The sequence below is a fragment of the Chaetodon auriga genome, chromosome 5 (assembly GCF_051107435.1).
Source record: "Chaetodon auriga isolate fChaAug3 chromosome 5, fChaAug3.hap1, whole genome shotgun sequence".
NCBI lineage: Eukaryota > Metazoa > Chordata > Actinopteri > Chaetodontiformes > Chaetodontidae > Chaetodon > Chaetodon auriga.
In genome coordinates, this window is record NC_135078.1 from 14,783,908 (window position 1) to 14,809,078 (window position 25,171).

General features: G+C 42.7%; 2 protein-coding genes across 2 annotated transcripts; one reads left to right on the forward strand and one right to left on the reverse strand.

The window, feature by feature from the left end:
• Positions 1 to 2,163: 2,163 nt before the first annotated feature.
• LOC143321364 (E3 ubiquitin-protein ligase KCMF1-like) lies at positions 2,164 to 13,455 on the reverse strand. The gene is made up of 7 exons (XM_076731666.1): positions 13,303 to 13,455; positions 11,274 to 11,441; positions 8,824 to 8,963; positions 7,787 to 7,888; positions 5,879 to 6,059; positions 4,604 to 4,922; positions 2,164 to 3,768 (listed from the first exon to the last, which is right to left on the reverse strand). Exons 1-7 carry the CDS (start codon positions 13,316 to 13,318, stop codon positions 3,441 to 3,443), a joined length of 1,254 nt encoding a protein of 417 aa, XP_076587781.1. The 5' UTR covers positions 13,319 to 13,455; the 3' UTR covers positions 2,164 to 3,440.
• A 2,754-nt stretch (positions 13,456 to 16,209) lies between these two features.
• Positions 16,210 to 22,072, forward strand: lipg (lipase, endothelial). Its single transcript, XM_076731420.1, has 10 exons — positions 16,210 to 16,595; positions 17,665 to 17,837; positions 18,106 to 18,285; positions 19,344 to 19,455; positions 19,552 to 19,770; positions 19,880 to 20,122; positions 20,309 to 20,429; positions 20,811 to 21,038; positions 21,134 to 21,238; positions 21,360 to 22,072. Exons 1-10 carry the CDS (start codon positions 16,505 to 16,507, stop codon positions 21,370 to 21,372), a joined length of 1,485 nt encoding a protein of 494 aa, XP_076587535.1. The 5' UTR covers positions 16,210 to 16,504; the 3' UTR covers positions 21,373 to 22,072.
• Positions 22,073 to 25,171: the final 3,099 nt, after the last annotated feature.

Here is a 25,171-nt window from a genome sequence, read left to right on the forward strand (position 1 = left end):
CAGCTGCTAAAATTGTCCAATCAACATACTGAGACACTTTCAGATTGAGACCAGAAAAAAAATGCCATCAGATGAAGACGAGTGGGAGGTTTTAAGTCCTAAAAAGCAAGTAAGTGGCCCTTTGATCTGTGACTATGTTGTTAGTGTTCCCAAAGATAAAAAAAAAATGACTTGCATGCACAGAAACCAGCAGACGTCGTGTTATTCCAGACATATCATGGATTTCTTACTGTGATGTCTGAGATTCTTTGGCCCAACATGGTCTGTATCCATCACACAACATAAATACAGCAGACTGATTCACTGTTTGGACAGCAGAGAGATGGCTATTTTTGCTCTGTTTAGGTATTAATGTGCTGTATGTGACTGACTATATGATCTGCATAAATAACTTAATGTTCCCGGTGAGACATCCCATACATACCTCTTGATTTTTTATTTTTTATTTTAGTCATTATGTGTTACCTTTAAGGCTTTCTATAGCGGGTGCTGTACCTTAGCAACAATGCTAATGTTGCTAGCAGTATATGTTTGAGAGACTTTTGGAGCAAACCTGGAAACCAAAGCGAATATCTTCTTTGTCTGATGGCGATATGAGGCCAGTTTTAGTTTGTCATCCATCTTTCAGTCGAAGCGGTCCTCACCAAAGCGATGGTCAAGGTTCAACAGAGTTTCGACTTCCGCGCACAGCCAATCACGTTGCACCATAGTGGCGCGTGCACAAGCGGTTTTTCCGCAGTAAGGTTTATGCGCTTCAACAGCATAACGTCCTCGTGCAATTAACGTTAGTGTAGTGAGTTATCAACTCCAGCAGCTGTCAGGTAAGCTCTGTGGTCCACCTCGCCTCAGGAGACACGTCTCTGGGCAGTGTTGGCTGGAGACTACTTGTTTGAACATCTGGGGCTGTAACGTGTAGAGTTATCAGAAAGAAATGTTCATCTTTGTTGTCCACTTCTCATCTCAACTTGAGACTAATGGCTCAGGGCTACATTAGCCTACTAGCATAACAATCTCTGACAGAAATGTTGGCGGTTGGACTGCATTGTGGGTAATGTAGGCGCCAGTTTTTTGAAAAGGAAGAATGATGGGTTGAATTAAAAAAAAAACAATATTTCTTTTTGTGCTGCATGGGCAGAGGTACGGTCTCAAATGGGATTGGAATAAAAGACACACACATACACGTGTGTATCATATGTAGATAAAAATACATAAAACCCTTATTTCAAAAAAGTTTGGACACTATGTAAACAGAAACAGTAACATAAAACAGCCATGTGTTCACAACTCTGTGAACCTCTCTCCATCCTTGCTTGTGAGTCTTTCCAGGATGCCCCTTTCATAACCAATCATGATCCTCTCACCTGGTACCAATCAACCTGTTTACCTGTGAACTGTTCCAAACAGGTGTTTTTGGAGCATTTCACATTTTTCCCGGTCTTTTGTTGCTCCTGTCCCAACGTGTTTGAAACGTGTTGCAGCATCAAATTCAGAATAAGCAGATATTTACAAAAATCAATGAAGTTTATGATGTAAAACATTAAATATATTGTCTTTGTACTGTTTTCAGTGAAGTGTAGGTCAAAAAGGATTAGCAAATTGTCACTTATAGTTTTATTCAACACAGCCTCCTGACTTTTTTGGAATCAGGGTTGTATATAAATGTACCATAAATTGATTGCTTTGAGCATGCAGTAATAACTGAAGGGACCGTATCGACACCTTTATCAACTCCTTTTCCTTTTTCTGTCATCTGGAATATGGTGGCTGGACTGTCAGGACACTGACCTGATTAATAACTCCTCAGTGTAAATTAAGCCCTTGTATTTTTAAACTGTCCATTGTCAGTCCAACAACATTATAGGAGTGAAATGCTAACTTAATGGACTATTCTAAGGTTAAAGTGGGATATTTTTTGTCTGTTTCAGTCTGTCATCCTTCATTTCAGTCCACGTAAATATCACCTGTGCTTAATTTAGCCTAGCTCGTTAATTGGATGTTGCGCTGCTGCTGTGAATGAGGTCATGGATCAGGAGATGACAAGACTAATTGAGATTGAACTTAACCTGTAAGATAGGTGTTTATTTTTACCATATGCTGTACATGCTCACCAAGAAGTTAGCAAAAGAGGGAAAAAAAAGTAAAAACAAAAACCACAGAGCAGGATTGGGTTAGTTCATTTCCATCCAAAACATTTTTTATTGTCCTCCAAACTGAAAGGTTTACCCTGTGATTTGGCTTGTTCACTGAGCCAAAAACATACATTGCATTTCATCAGGTAGCAGTGGAGGCATACAAAGATCTTTTTGACTGAGAGAAATTAAAGGAAAGAGCAATACAGGATTCTCTCCTTCAAGTCACATGATAAGTAATCTTTGCATTCATGAGTAATGGAGAGAAGATTAATTTCAGATCATGGGAAGCTTGAGAAAGTAGCATCTGGTCTTCGAAAAAGAGAGAGAGGAAAATAAACAACAACAAAAAAAACAAACAAAAAAAACAACCGTATGTTTTGTGTTTCTTCCATGTTAGAAAAGGCCTGAAAATGGTCACACTGAAGAGATTGTTTCATCTCTGTTTGCCTCCGAGTTGTGTAACGCCTTTATATAGAGCATCTGTAGTGTACACAAATGGACACTGGATATGCAATTCAAAACCAAAGTGCCCACAGTCGATATAAAGCAAGGTCACATGACCCAAAACAGGTGATGTCACACAAGGGGGAGGGGGTCGAGACTGGACATGAATGTAACCAAACGCAGCCATCAGTCTGTGTGTGTGTGTGTGTGTGTGTGTGTGTGTGTGTGTGTGTATGTGTGGTGCAGAAATGCCAGTGACGTGGCACTCAGCACCATTAATTTACAGTTACTCAGGTGTCTGAACGAAAGAGAAAGACCTCCCCATCTAGTGACTGTGCAGTTAAAAATGGGCACATGGTGATTTTAAGCTCATGCTTAAGTTGTGGTAAACCATCCAAGCACTTCTTTAATTAAAAACTATAAATACACAGCAGCGTTTTTATCGGAGAGGTTTCTGTCGGCCTCCTCTCCCTGGGTGAGTGTGTGACGTGTTTGTCTCTTAAACGGCTAACTACGCTTTGCTCATCTGCTAGAGGAAACACGGGTTATGTGGAACTGATTATCAACTTTCATATAGATTTTTCTATAATATATTTATATAGTTATTTTTCTTTCTCTCACGCACCCACCACGCTTGCTTGCTTTCACATTCTCTCGTCTCACTACTTTTATTCAATGTACACAACGTAATAAACATGGGGTTGAGTGGGGAGCGACAGAGCTGAAATGACAATCACGGGGGGTGGGGTGGGGGGGACAAAGCCAAAAAGAACTGCAGTCTTTTTTGTCATCCATTGGCAGTTGGACCGACTCAGCAGTCAGCCAGTTACAATGGTGGTTTGAGGGGAGGGAGTGGCCATGTCATCAAAGGGGCGGCGCAGGAGGCTCTTTCTTCGTTGGTGCTGTTTTAGTTGCCGTTTTCGTCGTCTTGGTAGCCGGGGTCGTCTCCTTGAGGTTGAGGTTCTCCAGTGCCACGTCCAAGGTCATGACCTCAACACAGCCCATGGCCTCGAAGTCAGCGAAATTCCGCAACGAGCCATGACAGTCGTCCTCGTCCTCGGAGGAGGAGGTGGAGGCGTCCTCATCGGGCAACAGCGTGGACAGCAGCAGCTCTGTCACGAACAGGCTCCTGTCGGCCCACTGGGCCTCGCACGCCTGCCGCTCTGCCTCAGACAGCCGTGGTTCGCTCAGCCTGCGGGCAGAAGAAGCGTAATAAGACAGAGGTGAGAGGATCATGCAACCGTTCGTAATAAGAGGAAGACAAATGGATGGCAAATCAGGTGACAGTAGAAAAAAAAGAACTTTTCTACAGTGACTTTGAGTGAGTCTGCGCTAGGGCCAATCATTGAGCCAGCCTTTCTGATTATTGATTCTGTTTTTATCACCCCCCGCCCCCCCCCCTTCGGGAATGTCTCCTGTGCACAGAAGAGACTTTGAAGAGAGTATTTGGAGTGAGAAACTAAGCCAGCAATGTGTTTCCATAGCATTTGAACTGTTTGTTTCGTCTGTTAGTTGGTGACTAGTGTGTTGCTAGCTAGCTGACGTTTTCTTGACACTCAGATATTCCGTTCCCAATTCACAGGCTTGTCCCTAATGTCGATTGGGCAGCAAAGTGCATTTATTCCACACTGCTTCCACAGTGAAACAGTCAGTAATGTGTGTGTTACGTTTGAAATATTTAAGTGTTTGGTGTGTCAGTTACCTTTGCCGGAAAAATATCTGAAATTCTGTGTGTGAGTGACTGAACGTAATGGTAACAGGTGAGAGTTCTCATTTTTAATGGTGGTATCTTCTCTGTCATATGCATTTTAAATACATAGTTTGTTGTGTTCTTAATCAGTAAATGTAAATACTCAGCATACACTGTGTGCACAGGAGCTTTCTAGTTTCCACATCACACTTGTGTTAGTTCTACATTGGACCACAACTGGCTTCCCAATATGTGGGTCAAATTTGTGAAACAACAAAAACAAAAAACTAGTAGAGACATTTTAAGCAAATGCAAAAAATAAGAGCAACAGTCCCACCTGCTGAGTAGAAACTGGGAGCTATGTGCATTATGCTGTGTGTTGGACTCAGGTGGACCCGGGTTGGGACTGGGATTGGTATTGTGGTTGGCGCTGGGGTTGGGGTTTGCGGCGGCTGAATTGGTATTGAGGATTGCATTGGCTCGGCCACCGCCCCTGGTGGCGTTTCGGGCCGTCTCCAACTGCTGACGTGCTGCCTGGGCCTGCTGACGCTCCAACTGGAGTTGCATCTGAAGCTGTTGGAGCTGGGAGGCAGATGGGCCCGAGCTGAGCTGGCCGCCTGCTGAACGCCGCACCCCCGACAACTGGGACAGCAGCTCTGGAGAATCAGGGTGGAGAGGACAAGGCTTTTATGCCAGAAATGATGACTACCACAAGGAGCAAAGAGTTGGTCTGTTCAGTCTGTGCAACTAATCTGCATCACCTCTATTCCAACCATTAACACTGGTTGGGTAAAGAATAGCTGTCTATCAGAATGCCAGAAGGCTCTCACAAAAACACAGTCTTTAAGCAGATCATGCAAACTGATGATAAAACAGCCTTTTTAATAATTTGTTTGTCAATTTATGTAAGAATCACATTGTTTAGTCCCAAAAGATAGTATTTATGAGCTTTACTGTCACAAAACTACAACCAGAGTAACAATGCAGTACGACTGCCGTGCAGCCTCTGATCCACAATCAAAAGACACACATAGGACCCTCAGTAGTGAGGTTTCTAGGCTAAAACTCAACTGAACGGCCCAGCAGGTATAGTGGGTCATTAGAGAGGAGGCTGGTGCCCTGTTTGTGCGGCAGACTAACAGGGACCCTCATTATGGCACAGCTGGAGCTGACAGGGCGAATGCCAAGCACTGAACCGGATTAAAATTGGGAACAGGATAAACACAGAACTGCCACAGCAACAACTCTGCCCACACATTACTGCACTATCCAGAATACATTTAAGTGGATACTGAAACACAGACATTATTGTATTGTACTGACGAATGCTATCTGTGTGTGTGAGAAGCAATTCATAATAGAACACTTTCAATTAAATGAAATAAGACCCATTAAATGTGTCTATTTATGAGTGCCATATGCATGAGACAGTAGGACAGTAATAACAAGATTCATTTTTAATTTTCTTTGTCTGACCCACATCAGCTTCTTGTACTGTGCCTTAGAGGGAGCCTGTACTGTTTGAATCACACATGTCAGCATGGGTTTACCATGGGTGTAGCCATGACTCCTCCTCTGCGTGTGTGTGTGTGTGTGTGTGTGCGTGACTGACCTGCTATGGGGTCCATGGCCTCTCTGCTGTAGTTGGAACTCTGTGATGAGCTCTGACTGGTGGAGAGCCCCCCTGTGGTGCTACTTGTGAAGTGCATGTTAGACCTGCGGGCTCGCGGACCCCCCAGCCCGCGCCCAGGGTGAAACATCCTCCTCACATGCCGCACCCCACTGGACTCATCGTGAAGCTTGCCATTAAGGAACCTCTCAAGAGCATAATGGTGTTACAATTCATGTTTTTTATTTTTAACGTTATCTTTTGAGATCACACAAAGTAAATTAAGAAATATTAAAAAATAAAAAGGGGGAAAATGCCCCATTGTTAGCTCACAGAGCCCACGATGATTATCTTCAATCGGCTTTCTTTGTCTGACAGTCTAAAACCCACAATTGCCATTTTTTCTTGTAAAATTACTTGAATGATTAACCTCTCAAAACTGCCAACAATTAATTCTTCAACATGTAGTTTCAGCACAGAGACTGTCACTGCCACTCCTATAACTGAACACTGCACTCAGGCCATCTAAACCAGCTGCGATCTGCTAACATACATTTGCATGATGCTCTCAGGGCGTATCTCAGGATACGCCCACAAACAAAAGCTATGGCCCTGTTTTGTGAAGCTTTGGAAGCACTTGTTCTGCCTGGGTTTCATTTAACTTCATTTTTGCATCTTTTGTTTTCTCCACAGCACTTATTCAAAGTACTCTATAAATAGACAGACTGCTGTCGTCAGACTTCTGAGTCTATCCCAGAGTGCAACTCACACAGACTATTTCAGCTGATTCCTGACAGGCAGGAGCAAATGCTGCCATTTAAACACCTCACACAATTTGATGAACACATTCATTTAATGCTCACTGCCTTCGAAATTCTTGTGAAGTGCTCTTTTCCTGAATGACATGTTCTTATGGGGACAGAAGTCCACTCATACATGTAGGTTAATTCCTGTATGAGCTGCATTTTCGACCTCAAGATGAATGAAAGGGATGAGCATACATTTCAGGAAGAATACATAACTGACCAATACACTTCAGCACAGCCTCAAGATCTAATGAGATTCCACATTATTTTATAATGAAAAAAAACCAAACTAAAACTAAAAAAAAACTAAACTAAAAAAACTATTAAGTTTATAATGTGAATTGGTCACATGACAACACCTGATCAATTTGATCAAGCCAAAATCAATGTAATGTTGATCCAGATTGGACTGATACAAAACTACAAACCTTCGCAACAACAGTGCCTGGAGACTGGGGGTCAAAATGTCAACTAGCTACCTTTAACACCTTGAGAACTTCCCAAAAATAAAAATAACACCCATTTCATAATTCAGTTAATTTTCCACTGCCTCTCATGGCTTTGGACAACAAAGACAACTTGGTCTCCACTCTGCCATTCCTCCTCTGTGCACCAAACCAACTGACAACAGTGTGCAACCAATGTATCAGTCGGAGTGAAGCCCCTTTACTGGACTTTGTCACAATGGCATGAGACATGTAATTTAGTTAAAAATAGCACAACAGCCACGGAATCATTACTGCACACATTCTGACATTTCACCTCATTTATGTTCACCTACCATGGTAATTTGAGAAATTACCATGGGAGGCTTTAATGTGATTAGCAAAATGTCAACAAATGTCAGTTTGAGTAAACAGACGCCTCCCTGGTGCAGTAATCTTTAAAATGACATCGCAATCTGGACGACATGAACAGCATCATTTCTTTCACACAGCATAAGCAGAAATGTCTGAATAGCTTTCACACAGCAACACTGAAATATCTGCTTGTTTTCACAGAACTGACTGAAACACCAATTCAGCATGTTTAGTTTTTATAGTCAATAATGCAGCGAGGTTATGGTCATGTCTGTGGACGGGGTGCTACTACTTGAAAAGGATATCAAGTCTCTGGGTGCTCTGTGTTCAAGTGTGAGATGAGCAGCAAAGTCATCTGTCACATGATTCGGGTCGCCACCTGGCAGCGCTGCACATATGGGGCAGATCTAGAGGACAGGAAGAGAAAGCATGCACGTTTATTTCAGCACACTTCAGTGCACAGCAGTCACCAGACACTGGCAAGTATCTTTGGACAAATGCTGTATTTAAACATGAAGAGATGCAATCAACAATTCGATAGCCAGCTGCCAAACAGAATAACACATGAGCTGTATTGTCGGACCATGGACATTGTGAAAAGTATCATGATTTTGTTAGGTATCTAAAAGGATGATTTGCCAAAGATCCCTTTTTCGTTCAGGGACAGCAACTCACTGTCATATCCTAAAGGCTAGCATAACGTGACCAAACGAAAAAAATGTTTGTGATCATGAACTACATTTTTCACACGACTCTAGAACTATTAGTCACACAGTGGTACATTTATACACTTTAACTAACCAAAAACAATTTCAAAATGAACATTAATTTCAGAGTACAGAGGACATTATTTCTCCAATCTGTATGACAGTGTTTAAATGTGCCACTCCAACACAATTCATTATAATGGTCTTGACAAAAAATCTAAACTAAATACATGTCATGTATTGGAAAAATGTCAGCAGTAATTTCAAATGTACAGTGCATGGGCTAAGGTTCTTTAAAGTGTTTCTCAGCAGCTCAAACCAGAGTTTTCTTGCTGTCAGAAGAGAAACAGTGAGCATCTATAAATAGAGCTGCAGTCTACCTGACATCACTTGCAGTTCAGTTGACATCAGAACTAGGCTTCGTCTGTGACATTGTGAAGCAAGACAATGAATAAGATGTAAACACGCAACAGCATACTCTCAAAATGAACAGGGTCCTCCTATGAAGTGGTTCTCAAACAGCAAAGGGAGAGTGAAACTAAGTTGAATGAACATGATGTAAGTAGGGAAAATAAACAAAACTGCTGATCTTTAGTTCACTAAAAATCATGTCTTCAGCTTCAGCACCAACTTACCACTTCTGTGGAGGTCTCTGTGTGCTCTGCAGCCACGTGCTCCTGCAGGGAGATCTCTGTGTAGCCCATCCTGCCACAGTAGGGACACGTGAAAGCCTGGGGCTGTTCCACTGAGAACGCTTCTCCACCGTAGTACAGGTCTGCAGGGGGATCAGGATGGACATGGCAATCAGTGTCAATGTTTTGGCGTGTTTTTGCATGCAACTCCATTCCAGGTGATGGTACTGCAGTGTTTCTTCTACATTAGGACCAAAGTTTGAGAATCACACATGATAAAAAACTCATGTATAAACTGTCAATGTGAGGAGCAGTGGATACTGGTGAAGGGAGTTTGTGTTAAAGAAATTTAAAGCTTCAACAGGCATATTTTATCAAGTTAAAGTTGTGTTAAAGCCCATTTGGATACAATGAATTAATAAGACAGGTCTTGTTCTGACAGATTGAGACAGTAAGAGACACCTCCTAGTTAACAGCACTGTTTTGCTGTATTAAAGAAAACTGTTCACGATAAAACCTTCCCTAGGCTACACACATAAGACCACCTGTAAGTAGGCTGCCAAACTCTAGAACTAACTTGTGGCTGACATTGCAAGTCCCTTAAAGGGCAATGTAGTACTTGACTTTTGTGACAGCTTCACCTGAAGCTGCATTAAATGATTTATTTGCCACCTGGGGACAGTTGAAACAAGCCATTAACACAACCCTGATATATCAAACCTTACAGCGTTGTTAACAGCAAAGGTGTTAGCATCAGTAACCTTATTTGCTCTTCCAGCAGGCACAAAGCAACATTTGCATATATTTGGAGTAGTGTTTGTGTCCACCTGATGAATGTAAGTCCAATTTCCACTTCCCTTTTTTCTCTTTTTTGGTCACCACTAATTTCTGAGGAAAATACGTGGTTAATGTTCCACTATGTTCACCAGCTAGTCGCTGCCCTTTTCTGGCTAACTTTTTGGGCAGGTAATGTACTATGGGTTTAGCTGCAGGAAACAATGTTGACTGAGGTGAGAATGAAGGAAAAGTGTAGAGTTTGCAGGTCGTGAACCGAAGCCTGTTTACAACTTAACAGTAGCTATTATTACCACAGTCAGCCCATTTACAAAGAATCCAGCATATGGCTTTCGTGACAGCTTTTTTTTCCATCCAAAAAAAAATTCTCATGTTTCAATTCTACCTTTAAACTGAGGTGTATGTGTGTGTGTGTGTGTGTGTGTGTGTGTGTGTGTGTGTGTACTGTCATCTACCACATAACAGTTGGTTCAGCTGGTGAGGGAACAACAATCACACTGAAAATACACCAAAGGGAAGAAAAAAAAAAAAACACAAAAAGGAGGACTTCTTTGGGAGTTTGCACCTTCTGCTGTGTTTACAGCAACAGTTTGTTTGTTTTTCCAACACATTGGAAAACAGCATTTCCAATGTGTGAAGGACTGAATACCAACATATTTCACAGCACCAATACATGAACTGGTTGCAGAAGCAATCATTCAAAAGCAAGAGAAATGGCCTATTCAATCAAATCCATAATTTTGAAGATGTGAGATTATGCCACCTGTACTAAGATGGTCTAGATACGATAGGGATAATTCAATCCCCATTGGTGCTACTACGAAATGTTTCATTTATATTGACATAAATCAAACCAAGAAGCCCAATAACAGTCCCAAAAACTCCTCAGGCTGCCTGGGTTAAATCAGTCTGGGAGCAGCCTTCCTATCTGAAAACAAAAACCAGTGCCAGCTAAAGATAAGGTACACTGACGATTTTGCTTCTCCAGGCTTACTGTCACTGAGGGTAGGTTTCCAAAGACAGACAGTATGAGAGGTTTATCCGAATTATGACATGCCAAGAAATTACAGCTTCTGAGTGATTGTGACTGGTGTCTGTTCAGCACTAGTTTACATTTTAAAGAAAAAAGAAAACAGTGTGCCATGTTTTAATTCAAAACTATTTGTTTATGAAGCTACTCATTTTCTTTGTTTTTGGGATATTCTGCCATTGCAGTCTTTCAACTGGTCTATCACCCATCACACCATACGCACACACACACTCCCTCATTAGATGCAGATTATGTCATACATTTTTTGATAGTTCAGTGTTGATACTGATCTTAGGATAAAGTCTGACTCAGACATTTAGTGACATTCAGCTGATAAAACACGAGTGTCACGTTGTGTGCCTGGTTTATGGTTAATCTTCCAATGACCTGTAGTATGCAGCAAATGTTCATACATTGTACTTAACATCTCTATTATCTTGTCTGGCTGTCTGTTAATTATTAACTTCTGTCTGCTGATATGAAGTGTTGCTAAATATTATCAATCACAACAACAAATATCACAATACTGAAAGGCAGACTGTTCACATGGCTCAAATTCACGCTTTCCATATTTTCACAACCTGGACAGGCACTCTGTACATAATTAGCTTGATGTGATTCTACTTACCAAAGTCGACTCGGGTTAATATACACTGCATGGGATGCTCTGTGGTGTGTCTGGTTGTGGTTGCACCGCTCTCATAGCATGATGCACACAGATCGTAGTCGTAGCAAATTAAACATTTGTATCGTCGACCTCTGAAGTTGCCTTTTAAACATGCATCACAGCTGACGCCTGAGGGAAGAAGATAAGACATAACAGGTGAATGCAAATACTGAAATATTACAAAGATAAATGGTGGTGGAAATTTTTAATTTTTCCATTTTAATTGGAAGAATGTACAATCTGGTTGGATGCTCTGCTAGAAAGTATGCAAATGGTTGGCATTTTTCTATTTTGATCCGGTTGCTCCACATATGTGTGTTGGAACATGTCAAATCACGATGAGATGAAAGGTCGTCAAAGGTATTGTGCACGTAGTGAAAGAACATGAACATACTACAATCTAATAAGATAGTCCAGCAATAATTACTATGCGTACAGTAATGTTTTAATGAAGGTTGTGACAGAAGTTGATTGAATTCGTTTGCGGTGCTGGTGCAGTCTACCGGACTGCATTATATTTGCTGTGCATTGTGTTCGTTGTATATTTGCTTTTGTCGTGGTGGTGAAGGAACATGGTGAGATGTCTGTGTTGTCGTCTCATTTGTGTTGTTTGACTGTGACACAATAAGGCTATGTTCAAAAAATGCATACAAAAGGAAATGTCTTTGACACAGTCCAGAAAAATAAAACATCCCCACAGTGTGTATTAATTGCAGGGATATATTACAGGCATGTTACTGTGTCCACCCCCTACATCAATCCTCTTACTCTGGAGTGACCAACAGACTTATAGACTACTGCATGCCCAGTTCACCTCCTAATAAAACTGAACTCACGATACCTCACTCATTCATAAAACCACTCATCACTATATTCATCCCAACACAACATACAAAATGTTTCAGCTAATGTGTCACATGACTGAACCCCATGGGTTGAACTCCAGGCAATTCTTGATTGACTAGGACAGTCGTGCAGTCTCGGTGTATTGTATGACAGCAGGCTGTTTAAATTCCCTCTTATCTCCATTCATAGCCAGCAGCACGCTGGAAACCTTAGTGCCAATCTGATCCTGCTGTGCAGCGACTGACGACTAGCTGTTACAGAAACGTCAATGACAGTAACAACGATAACCACTTACATCTCAGACGTAAATAACTTCATGACTTACTGACTGTAAAGTTGACAACAACACAGGCATGGGAAATAAAGGCCGCACGGGCCTGACTAACCTTCGCTGCTGGCATTAAACGAAATAAACCAGCTAGCGTTAGCTTAACTGTTAGCTGCCAAGCTAGACAGCTGTTGTAGACTTTACAAAACTCCACTTTTTACAGGTTTATGAGCTGAAACATCTATTGTCAGTGATATCTGACGTCTGCTTGACACTAACAACGAACTTCAAGCCCAACAAGGTTGGCCACAAGGACGAGGTGAATGTTGGTTTGCTAAATGTAAGCTTGCGAAACTGGAATATACAGGCCAACTTTGACCAGGAAGGAGGCTAAAACTAGCTAACATTGACAACATGACAAGCTTCGACCCCGTCACGCCATCTGGGATTCGCTGCTCTCTTATGTTTCCTATTCTCGGCACTCCCCCTTGCTCCCCAGCTCGTCAACGTTAACCTACAAAACCTATTACCAGTTAGCTTGCTAGCAGCTAGCTACCATACTTAGCTCACGTTAACTAGCTTCTTCCGTTTATATGTCAGCGTTGTTTTGGTCACCCAGTGCTGACTGTTACACATTTTCTGAAACATAAACGTCAACTGCAAGGTCCGTTGGATGTGATGCACATTTTCTGGCCGCCATAATGCGTCCTCACGAAATTACACTGCAACCTTGCTGCTAACACTAGCCAATGTTAGCTAGGATGGGCTGCAAAACAAGAAATTCTCGGCAAGCTAATGTTAGCTAGCGGTGCTCTGTCAACGTTTCCATCACAAATTCCGACTTGCTCGCGGCTCCATGTTGAAGTGTATTCTTACCTTCATGACGGGACATCCTATGAACACTAATGCAGCCCCCTTCTCGGGCTCCCTGGCTTGCAATACAGAATAATATCAGTGAAGAGAAGAGAAGCCGGGGTTGGCTGGCTGTCCCTGGCCTCTTCCCTCATGAAGGATCCGGTCTGGCTCACTGCCCCCCTCCGCCTCCTGCTGTGTCACTGTCCGGTGCACTGCTCCTCCGTCCACACGGTGGCGGTGTTGTCCCATTTTTGGTGCAAAGAAACACGTTTTTAAAAATTTGGTTCTTAATTGTTAACTTTTTCGGCACATATTTGTCCTTTCTTTGTCTTTCTAAACAAGCATAAAATCTAGATGTGTAGGCTCAAATTGTTTGGTTTAATATCTATACATTGTACCGCAGTATTGAATGGAATGAATTGAATTGAAGATATTTACAAAACAATTATACCTGAATGACAGTCTTATCATAGTCTCAGTAGGGTGCATAAATAATAATTAGACTTAGTTAGTTCTTACTGATATTAAAAATAACATTTAAAATAATTATAGCAGTAAATATTTCGACATATATCACATAGGGCATCTCTGAAAGCTTTAATTTATACAGAATTTATTAGAAGATAATGTAAAATGCAATTACATATGCATGTTCAAGTACATGATAGAAATGTTTAATCATGCAAACATTGCAGTTATCTCCCATCAACACTGCTTATCAAGTGCACAGCTTATTACATGCAGGGCGCTTTCTTATAAAATGCTGATACTTAATAAAAAAAAAAGTGAACACAGACACTGCTTCACCCATGAAGTAGATGAGGGAGAAACACAATGAAGGTCACATGATTCAGCAGCTTTAAAAAATTACATATTTCAAAAGTGAGTGGGCTTTACAACATTTTTGCAGTAAGCATAAACCAATAATTACAGAGCGTCCAAAAGCTTTGTGTGAGTCCTGTTGAGAAACAGCCCCTGCCAACACATAAGAAATGCAATGTTTTGCAGACTTTGTTGCGACTTCATGGCTCATACCTGAGGTTTTTGACAGAAACTTCAGCAATGAGGCAGAACAATGTTACGCGAGACAAATTATACTCTTTCTGCAGCCTGCGTGGGCCTTCTTGACTGTTTTAGTATTTCACAATACCTCATTGTTGGGTTTTGTCAAACAGACCCTGTACGGCAAAATCAGGACAGGTCAGCATCATGTAAAATCACACTGACACTCAAGCTAAACAGCAGGCTGCAGCATGTGGATGGAAAGAATAACAATGCCCCTGCATGAGAAGCGACTTTAACTTTGAACTAAATATAACTGCCAAAGTCTGACGTCAGGTCTGGCCGACAGACTGATTCTGGAAAGCCTTTGAGTTTTGTTCTTATTTCTGAAGAACTACAGGATTTTCATCACTGAGACCGTAAAGAAGAGAAATAAAAGGAGGACGTGATGGAAATTCAAACAGCAGAAAGCAGTTTTGTCACAAGGCAGAATGACTCCTTTGAAATCATGGTTAAATTTGTGACTCTATATTGAACATCAGTGGTAGGCAGGACGTAATGTTATTAGGAATTACAACTTTTGAGTCCCACGTGGATTACAATTGACTGTGTCCTCTAGGACTGGTACTGTATAATGTGATTATCTCTGCAAAGATGTTCTATAATTTTGAAATACACACAGCACATTCTGTGATGCAATAACTGACTACCACCCTCCAGAGATCATCTGAGTGAGTGAGCAGGATGGATTTTACGCTCTATGTTGCATTGCATCACCTCATCATTTGAACTCTAATACCCCCTCTCTAGATGCAGCGTCACGCACCTTCTGCTATGTCCTCACAAGCATACAGAATGGATATTAATACTCCAGTAAAAATAGAGCAAGTTATTTTGGATGCTCCTTTAATACGCAATGCCCCACTCTCCCCCTTTTAAAAAAAGACATTTTCAATATTAATACTTTGGTTTTTAAAAAAGAATAGTTGTCTAATCCGGTCAGTCCAAGTCACACTGAAGCTGGAAATAGACATTTCAGTCTTGTAGCAGACTCATCATGTAAAACACAAAAACCAAGAAACAAGAGTAAAACAAATCAGATAAAAGCTAAAAGCAGGACTATAATCTTTAACTCTAATATAAACTGAATACACTGCTGATCAAACTGAGGAATAACTCCTAATAAAGACCATGACAAAGAGCGTGAGGAGACTTACAATCACTGAAAGAGTTAAATGTCTTCATGGCTTGTTGACCTCACCACTGACCTGCACACTGGATCAGCACCATGCCTTTGTTTTGAGAGATGCGTAAAAGCTGTTTGGACACCAGGTACCAGGGGCTGCGGGGGTGGCAGGTGACGCTTCCTGCTGGGTAGTGGGCGCTGATGTATGTACACAAAACAGTGGTGTTATTGTAGCGGAGACCCTTGCGTGAGTGCGCCCATTCTTCGCCTCATCAATTGAAACCGGCCGGTGAGCTAAGCTGATGGTTTGGCAGCGCGCCAGGCAGAGGGGACGATGCTTTGGGAGGCAGGGGCGCTCGCCATCCCCCCACACACACGGGTCGGAGTCTTTTATATATTCCCATCATCGCAGAGGGGGTTGTGGGTTTCCCACATATGATAATGACAAATGGGAGATTTTTATTGTTTATATTACTGTCGGACTTAAAAAACGGAAAGTCATTCTCTGGATGCGTCTCCTCATGCCAGAGCGTCTTATAAGCTTAAGGACTGTTTATTGATTGTTTTTGTGCGTAGTTTCAATCCGGTTAGGGCACAAAGGTGTGAGCCAGATGACCTTCATGCCAATACTTAGCTACTGGATATGGTTTATGGCGGCTTGCGACACACCCTACAAGGGTTAAAATGCGCAACGTGAGAAGCTTACTACGACTTCATTCAGCGTTGCCACGCCTTTCAACGTAAACAAATGGGGGCTTGACCAATAAGATCCACGATAGATCAGCCGATGATCAGATGACTGAAAAGGGGAAACTATTTAAAACTCTAATCACACAGTTGATGCTAGTTCATACATTTCTTCGAGCGGTGCTTTTACAGACGCGCACCAAGAACGCACCACCGGCTCTGTTCTTTGTCACCACTGGATGTAAACTCTCTCACTTACCATCCCGCCGCGCCACCACCAGCAACACAAAACGATATTTGTATTTCCAGGAAGCTTTGAATTCATCCACAATCGTCTGTGGCTGAGAAATGAATCATAAAGCCGTTTCACTGTGGATTTTCCTGCAATGTGCCGCTGCGCTCTTCTCGTCCGCTCGTGGGGAAAATGCTGTTCTTAAAGGTAAGAAGCGGCTTTGTGTCCATTGTTCATCCATTTTATCATTTATCTGCCAGCCTGAAAGCGAAGTGTCAGAATCTAACACCACAGATTTAAAGTCGCGCAAAAACACGCGACTGTGAAAATCTGCGAATGAAAAAAAAAATGATTAAGTAGCCCACACCTCAAATTTCTTCTCAATAATCTGTTAATCTGCATTTTTGGCTATTAGGGTGAAATTAACAAAAGCGAACAAGTGTGGCGGGCAGAGTGAGCCAGAAAAACGGGGATGGATTTGTGAAACTGCGACGTGTCCTTTTTTGGACGAGCAGCAGGAGTCTTGGAAGCTCCCAGTGGAGGACAGGACGCGCCACGTCTGTGTGAACTATTTGGAAAGATGTTCCGCTGAATCCGCGTTTTACCACGGACCGCTCACCAGCGCTCTTACTACCCAGCTGAAGTCATTTTGGTCCGTGTGGCCCATCACCAAAGGGTGTTGAGTTCATGCTTTCAATTCACATCTGACGTTTCTGCCCTGCTTGGTGGCATTAATCCAGACTGGTTATTTCATCCAACCCTGCCGTCAGGAATCAACCACAAAGACACCGCATGTCTTCTATTAAACATCTGCTTGAGGGGGGCAGTCTTAAAATGACCCTTTTATTATCATTTCAATAATTATGATTTTCTTCCTAAAATCTGTGGATGAACTGTCAGCACCCCAAATGCGTTAATTGTACCGTTTTAGCTCCAGGCATGATAGCACAGTATGTTAAAAGTCAGATATAATTACACGAGCTCTGGCCGCAAGTGTGTGACAGAGAAGATGAAATAAAAGGAGAGAAAGTTGGGTGGTGGCGGCGTCTCCGGTGCGTCTCCCGCCTGCATTATTGTAGCAGATGTTGGCTGTAAAAGCAAGTTGATAAGCTGCCGCAACCGCTCCCTGCATGTGCGAGGGATCGTTGGCTGGACGGTGTGCTCTGAAATTGAATCATTTTTGGCAGATTATTCTTTTTCCTTAACATTGCCGACATCAGTAGAGCTGGAGAGAACCAAGAGCATTTTCTCACTTTTTGTTTTAATTTCCCCTCAGGTGACGACAGTGGATTGGATGAGTTTTCACCAGATGCCATCAAGTACAACATGAGGAAGAGTTTAGATCTGGACCAAGAGGGTTGCTTCCTGCAGGCCGGCAAGAAGGGGTGTCTGGAGGAGTGTGGCTTCAACGCTACAGCCAAGACAATCTTCATCATCCACGGCTGGACGGTACATGAGCTGATATTTTGTATCCTCCCTATCTAGATTGGGTCACTCCTGACACCCCTCACCTCTGAGTGAAGGGGACCTCTGTGCTGCGTGGATGGAAGTGTTCTCTCCAGCCAGAGTGTGCTGATGACTGCTGGAATTTATCATGTGAATGTGAGGCAATGGAGCGCAGAGTATCAGAGAGCGGTCACCAGGTTAAAGCAGTCTGTCTGAATGAATGAATGAACGGACGGATGACTGAATGATCTCTGGTGTCTTTCTCTCACAGATGAGTGGGATGTTCGAAAGCTGGATGCACAAGCTGGTCTCTGCAGTGATGCAGCGTGAAATGGACGCCAATGTGGTTGTCGTTGATTGGATATCGATGGCTCAGCAGCTGTACCCCGATGCAGTCAACCACACACGCAGCGTTGGCCTGGATATTGCCACCATGCTCAACTGGCTTCAGGTGTGTAGTCATTTATACTCTTTAAACACTTGTGAAGGTATCTTAGTTTTCCTCCTAGGAATCCACATTTGAGTCAGTCTGAATGATCAATTCATGCAAAGGCACCGTTTGGTCACTATTTAGATTGCTCAAAAAAAAAAGGGGGGGGGGGGGGGGGGGGTACTTGTCATATGCAACGGCACTGACCCACTTCAGTGTAACACTTGACTGAATGCCACAGTACCCTCATGTGCATGTAGTCGCTCACCCTTGATGTAACTTGGTCTCATAAAGCCAAGGTGTCTTTTTAATATGTAGGGCAGATTTAGAAATGGATCTCATAAACGGTCACGTTTATAAATGATTTATGGTGTTGTGTATGTGGGTGTGTGAGCTTGTGTGAGATCTGAGCTATCTTGGCGGTTTAGTCATTAATGCTGAGTGACAGAAAGGCAGCTGAGTACCTGCAAATCCATAAAACCTGCCACCTCTCTGTTGTTCCGTTACAGCTGTTAAAGAGATCTCAACCTTTTGTGAGCATGACAGAACTATCAAAACACAGCTGAAGAAGTGAAATGCTGTGCTGAATGTCGCCTTTGTTGCATTAACGTTAGCCATTTTTGGAACTCCCATGTCACCCTCAGGCAGTTGCCCAATTTCTTTCTGGTATGTTGTCTTTACTGCTAACTGATATTTTGCCTCATTGAGTACCTGTTTAGAAAAAATAAAGCCTCACAGCCTGTTTAGTACTTCTGAGGCAAGGACGACAATTGCCATTCAGCAGGACTGTCACAAAATTGGACCAGTGCACAAATGGCGAGTGAGGAGAGTTTCAGGCAACCTGCCACGTAGTTGTAAGGCTAGACAAAGACTATTTCATGGAGACAAACTGAGACAGATGGTGGAGGCGCTGTTGCATGGAAGGGACTGTCGGTAGACTCTGTCCTGGTTAACTGAGCTTGGCTCAGCTGCAGGCACGACTGATCATCGCTGGCTGAGATCCAGGATTTGTTCAGTATGAGTTGATGTTCATGGTAGCAGCTGCTGATGTGAGTGTTGCAACTTCTTTTCTCTAACAGGATGAACAGCAGCTTCCTTTGGAGAATGTGCACCTGATTGGCTACAGTTTAGGCGCTCATGTAGCCGGCTACGCAGGAACATACGTACGAGGGACCATCGGCAGAATCACTGGTAAGTTAAGTGCAGCATGACTCAATTAACAACGTTCCTTAAAGATGGTGCTGCCTCATTTTACTGACCACCTGTCTCATCTTTTATTTCTGATAGGTTTAGACCCAGCAGGACCAATGTTTGAGGGTGTAGAGGAGGAGAAGCGCCTCTCCCCAGATGATGCAGAATTTGTGGATGTTCTGCACACATACACTCGAGAGGCTCTGGGCGTCAGCATTGGGATCCAGCAGCCAATTGGAGACATTGACATCTACCCCAACGGCGGAGAAGTGCAGCCTGGCTGTTCACTGGGTGATGTGCTGGCAGTGGCTGGAAGTAAGTTCTTAAGAAATGGCTTTTCGTCTTGGGTCTTTGGAAATATACATAGCCTTTTGTTCTCTGTTTGAACATACGCAGTATACCAACCTGCCTTCTTTTTCTCCAGATTTCCTGGAGGTGATGAAGTGCGAGCATGAGCGCGCTGTGCATTTGTTTGTGGACTCCTTGATGAACAAGGAGCACATGAGCTTTGCCTTCCAGTGCACCGGCCCAGATCGCTTCAAGAAGGGCATCTGCCTCAGTTGCCGCAAAAACCGCTGTAACAACATCGGCTACAACGCCAGAAAGATGCGCAAGAGGCGCAACAGTAAGATGTATCTGAAGACACGTGCTGACACTCCTTTTGGAGGTGAGTTACAGTAAGGATATGGCCATAAAATGCATTGCAGTCAGTTTTATCTGTTGCTGCTATGGCGTTTAGTTCCTGCAGTAAAACTGATAAGCAGCTATCATAACTGTGTTCGTAACATGTAAACTCCTGCTGTACACAGTTCCACGGTGGATCAAACACTGACTCTGTGCGTGTTCTTTTAAGGCTACCACTATCAGATGAAGATGCACGTGTTCAACAGAAAACAGTCAGACAATGCAGATCCCACCTTCTACGTCAAGCTGTACGGGGCCCATAATGATACAACAAACATATTTGTGGATGTGTAAGTACAAAATCTAAATCCTTCCTGCAGGATGCCAGTGATATTTAGAAGTGCACAGGCTGTTCTGACCTAAATTTGGAATCTGAACCTTGTTTGAGCTGACCTTTTTCAAAGTGTGCTTAGTTCAAGTTTCCATAGATGTTAATGCTAATTTACAGTCTTTGTCACAGCCTTGGGTGTAAAAGCTTGACATGACAACAACACAGCAGCTCAGATTGTTCAGCATGAGATGATGTCTGCTTTAGTCGCTCACTACTTCTTTGCTAATTTGTTTTGATTAATGCAGAGCTGAAATGGCTGATGTGAGCACACAGTTGTTAGAACTTCTGAATTCAGTTTTCTGGCCCCCCGACTTACTCGATTTCACCTCCCTCTGTACAGCCACGATGGCATTGTCGGTCTAAACCTGACCAACACCTTCTTGGTGTTTACTGAGAAGGATATTGGTGACCTGCTGAAGATCCGTCTGAGCTGGGAGGGAGAATCTGAATCCTGGAACTCGGTTTGGAAAAACATCAAGAAGACGTTCTGGGCCTGGAACACCAAGCCTCCCAAACCCGTACTGGATGTCCGGCGTATTCGTGTGAAAGCTGGAGAAACACAAAAGAAGTAAGTACAGGAAGCAGCTGTGTAGACATCAGACCTTCAGGATTTATTTTTCTTGATGAACATTTGCTTACATTTCTTTTTCATGTTGTCCACAGATTTACATTCTGTGTCCAAGACCCTGCAAAAACTAACATTTCACCAGGGGAATCGCTAACCTTCGTGAAATGTCGTGATGGCTGGGAAGTGAAACCAAGAAAACGGTACGAAACCTGATAAAATGTTGCATGAAATGATATTTCCTTCAGAGGAAGCTGTAGTGTGGTGAGTCTGATTTATTCTTAGGAAATGAAAACTTTTTTTTTTTTTTTTTTTGATTGACAGGCTGCCCATGTAACAACACAACACTTCCAACAACCAATGCACCATCACCATGGGGGACCCAACATGGATCTGTGAGAAGCACTGGCTTCTCTTAATTTGAGCACTTTTCATAAGAGAGAGATTGATCAGCGCACAGTGGGAGGGGCTTCACCGTTCTCTTAACTACGCCAGGAAGGTTTCCATTGCTTTTATTGTGGAAACAAGGACTCTGGAAACTGACAGGCTGGAAGCGAGGAGCAGATCTAAATGTGTTATGATTGCCCGAAGAGTTGCTGAACGTACCTTTGTGTGGACTAGTGATGTAGAAATACAGATCCGTGCCAGTGGACATACACCAGCAATTGTAGTCTCTGTACTGTACATTTTTAAATATTTTTATTTATGAAAAGAAAAAATGGAAGCACTGCAAGACCAACGTTATTTATCAGCACATCCCATGATGAAGCATATGTTGAATGCATTTCTCCTAGGTGCAGTATTTGTGTGTGGGCGCGTGTGTGTGGCTGTTTGTGCTTGATGTGACCAAGAAGTGTGCCTTTCTGCTGAGAGATTACTGATACACTGTATAACTGAAGGACATATCTGATCTCATTGCACACGGCCTTTCTGAGGTTTTGTGCATAGTGTTACTGTATGTGGCTTATTTTGGGGGTGTGTTCATGTACATAATGTAAATAACCTTTTGGAAAAATAAATTCACCCGTTATTTGTAGAAACTGTTGCCTGTCATATCTCTGTTGAAAGACATCTTGGTATCTTCATTGTGATCCGCCTCAGTAAGAATGGATTTATGGTTGTCAGAGATGTTTACTGGTAATCATAGGTTGCTCCACAACATTGGCAACATGCACCCTACGATTTGCATTGTGACGTCATATCCCTTTCACTAACTCAAACAAATTTACTCAAGCAACCCATGCAAAACCCTGTAGAACTCCAATTTGCAAGGGTGACTATTTGTGAAACACGACACTTCCCCCTTTTTTTGACCTGTGTGCAAGCCGTGCTCACAAATCGCTCTTGTCAAACTGATGCCTTAGCCTCAATCAAGCTTATTAGTCCTGATGGAACGAGGCTTTGTACAGGAGATATAACACATGGAAATGTTACGCTCAAAGTCTATGCAGTTATGAAAGAAATGGCATTCACATCCATGCAGCCCAGAGAAACCTCTCAGAAAACTAAGCTATTGTTCCATGTTGAACTATTTAAAGCTTTTATCAGAATAAGGGCCATTAAAATAGCTTTTTTTCTAGATAACACATTAGATCAGGAACTTGTGAATATCCACCATCGATTGGTGTTCTTTCTGTTCCTCTTGAATCATGTTCCAACCGGGAAATCAAATGTTTTTGCCTCCTGGGATCTTGCCAGCTCTCATCTAACAGGAGCTCATTCATCCAACCTTAATCAACCTTGCTCCATCCAAACTGGAAGGCTTATGAATAAGTGGACCATATTACAACACTTTTTGGCTGAGCAAGTGTTGAGTTGTTTTTTTTTTACAGTATTTGTTGTCACACATGTTCAGACATGTCCTCACATTGTTCAGCAGTAATCCAGTCTTTCAGCATAAAGTAAAAGCTCTCTGTGTGACACTGGTTGCATTGTGAGTTGTAATAAATCAGGAATTCCACCAACATTCCTGAGCTGTAATGACTCATTTGCATTTGTTGGTGCACGAAGCAGTGAAGTGGCAGCGTCCTGCTGAGCTGTTTCTCCCAATCATGTTCCACTTAAACATCATGCCAGAAAAACTGGATCACTCAAAGTATTTCATGTCACTTCCTCTGCTCTCTCTCCGAGAAATATCTGGAAAGTTAGTAATGGGAGGGATGTCTTAAAGCTACACCTAACATCAAGCTGCTGTGGCAGCCTGAGTATCTTTTTATCTTTATCAACTCTGGTATTTGTCTCAGTATGTATTCTGGTTGTAATTATCTCCACTCTGTATTGCTCTTGCGCCAATCTCACTGCAGCAGTGACCCATTTTCCCTGAGACAGAAAACCCACAGTAACCCCACATCTCTCTCCGTGTTGCCGAGAACATGGAGCTGTTGTGCCCCTCATGAGCAAACATACTACCCAGTGTTGGTTTGGTGACTCACTTCATCTGTATCTTTACCCCCTAGCCATCTGCCTCCCACATAATAGACCACGACCTCTGTAGTCACTGTCTGGTTGGCCAGTAAAGCTTCTTTTAAGTCTATAAATGGAACTATATATTAAATTATAACCCTGCGCCTTGCGTTAGCCCAAACACATAACTGGATCTTCCCATCAGAATGCCCAGCTTGTTCACACTGCAGTGCTCGGAGAATAGTATATCTCAGTATATATTATATTCTGAAAGCTTGTCTCTGTTAAATCATAGTCTCTGGTGTCAGTGGCTTTGACCTCTGGTGTTCACAGACAGCTGATGTTGCTCTGGTGTCCAGGGTCCTTGTCATTTCACTGTACTGTTCCTTTAGGTGGTTTGTAAAGGAAAAGGTCAACATTTTGGTAAATATGCTTAAGTGCTTTCTTTCTGAGGGTTCAATAACATAATGGCTAACTTAGCTTAGCACAAAGACTGGAAACACACTAGTCTGGCTCAGTCCAAAGGCAACAAAATCCACCTGCCAGAACTGCTAAAAATTTGCAGTTTTTGATTAGTGTGATCCAAACCAAATGTATTAAGGAACAAAAGCCTGCTCCAAGAGGTAGGATTACGTATTCAGTTTCTCTGAAACCTTCCCGAGTTTGGACCGGCACAGGTCTTTGTCCACATTTCACATTTTAGGGGGTCCTGGGGTTTGATGCGCAGATATGCAGAACATTCAGTGAAGCTGCTTCTTGGAACTGGGTCCTGCTGGACATTCTGCTCAAAGGGAAAATCCGAGGGCAAAATGTGCATGAAAGCACAGTCTTTGACAAATCTCAAAATTCAGGGGAACCCCACTGACAAATAATGGAAAGTGAAACCTGTTGGACAAAACCAACAGAGCAACGACTGACTATACAGGAGGTTAATTGTCACAGAAAAAGGAACAAGGGATTCAATTCAGTGTGATCTCTCGGGTAATTTTCAGTTCTACCACCGCTGCCACCACATGTCCAACACTAGATCAGATTGTGCATGTCCTTTGAAGATGGAAAAATAAACTTGAATGAGCTTAAAAATTGAAGTGTTTTTGACGCGAGGTACTTCATACAGCGTGTCTTCCAGATCATTTGCTGCAGCACGCCATGAGCACTTCTGTGTTGCTGGTTACTCTGGTGCCACGTGCCTCGTAGATTAAAGGGTGGTGGTGCACACATTACCACATGTTGGGATGTTGGCTCAAGCACCACATCAGCCGCTGCCCTGCGGATCAACAGCAAAGAGTGAGGGGGGGAGGGGTGTAGGTCACCTCACGTGATCCCAGCAGTCCATGCATGCACTGATGTAAGTCAGAGAGGAGCCACTTGAGGGATATTACTCAAACCTTTCACCACATCCCAGCGGTCACAGTGGAAACACTGTTAGCAGAGCGGCTTTTGACCTCCCAACACCCACTGCATGTACTGTACTCAATGTGATGCCACCCGAGTGACTGGGGCATACCAGCCGGAGTCTGGCAAGAGTTGAAAGCATGGAGGTCACATGAATGCTCAGCGTTTCTGAGTAAGACAACCTCCAAATTTTTTAGGAATGTGAGAAGCAAGGGGGACAAAGGTGGACAGACTTTTGTTTTCAGGGAAGATGTTCTTACATTTGATTGTTTTAAGAAGTAATCTATTTGATATTTGATCTGAGAGTCATGTTTTGCTGAAGACATGCTGTAATAATA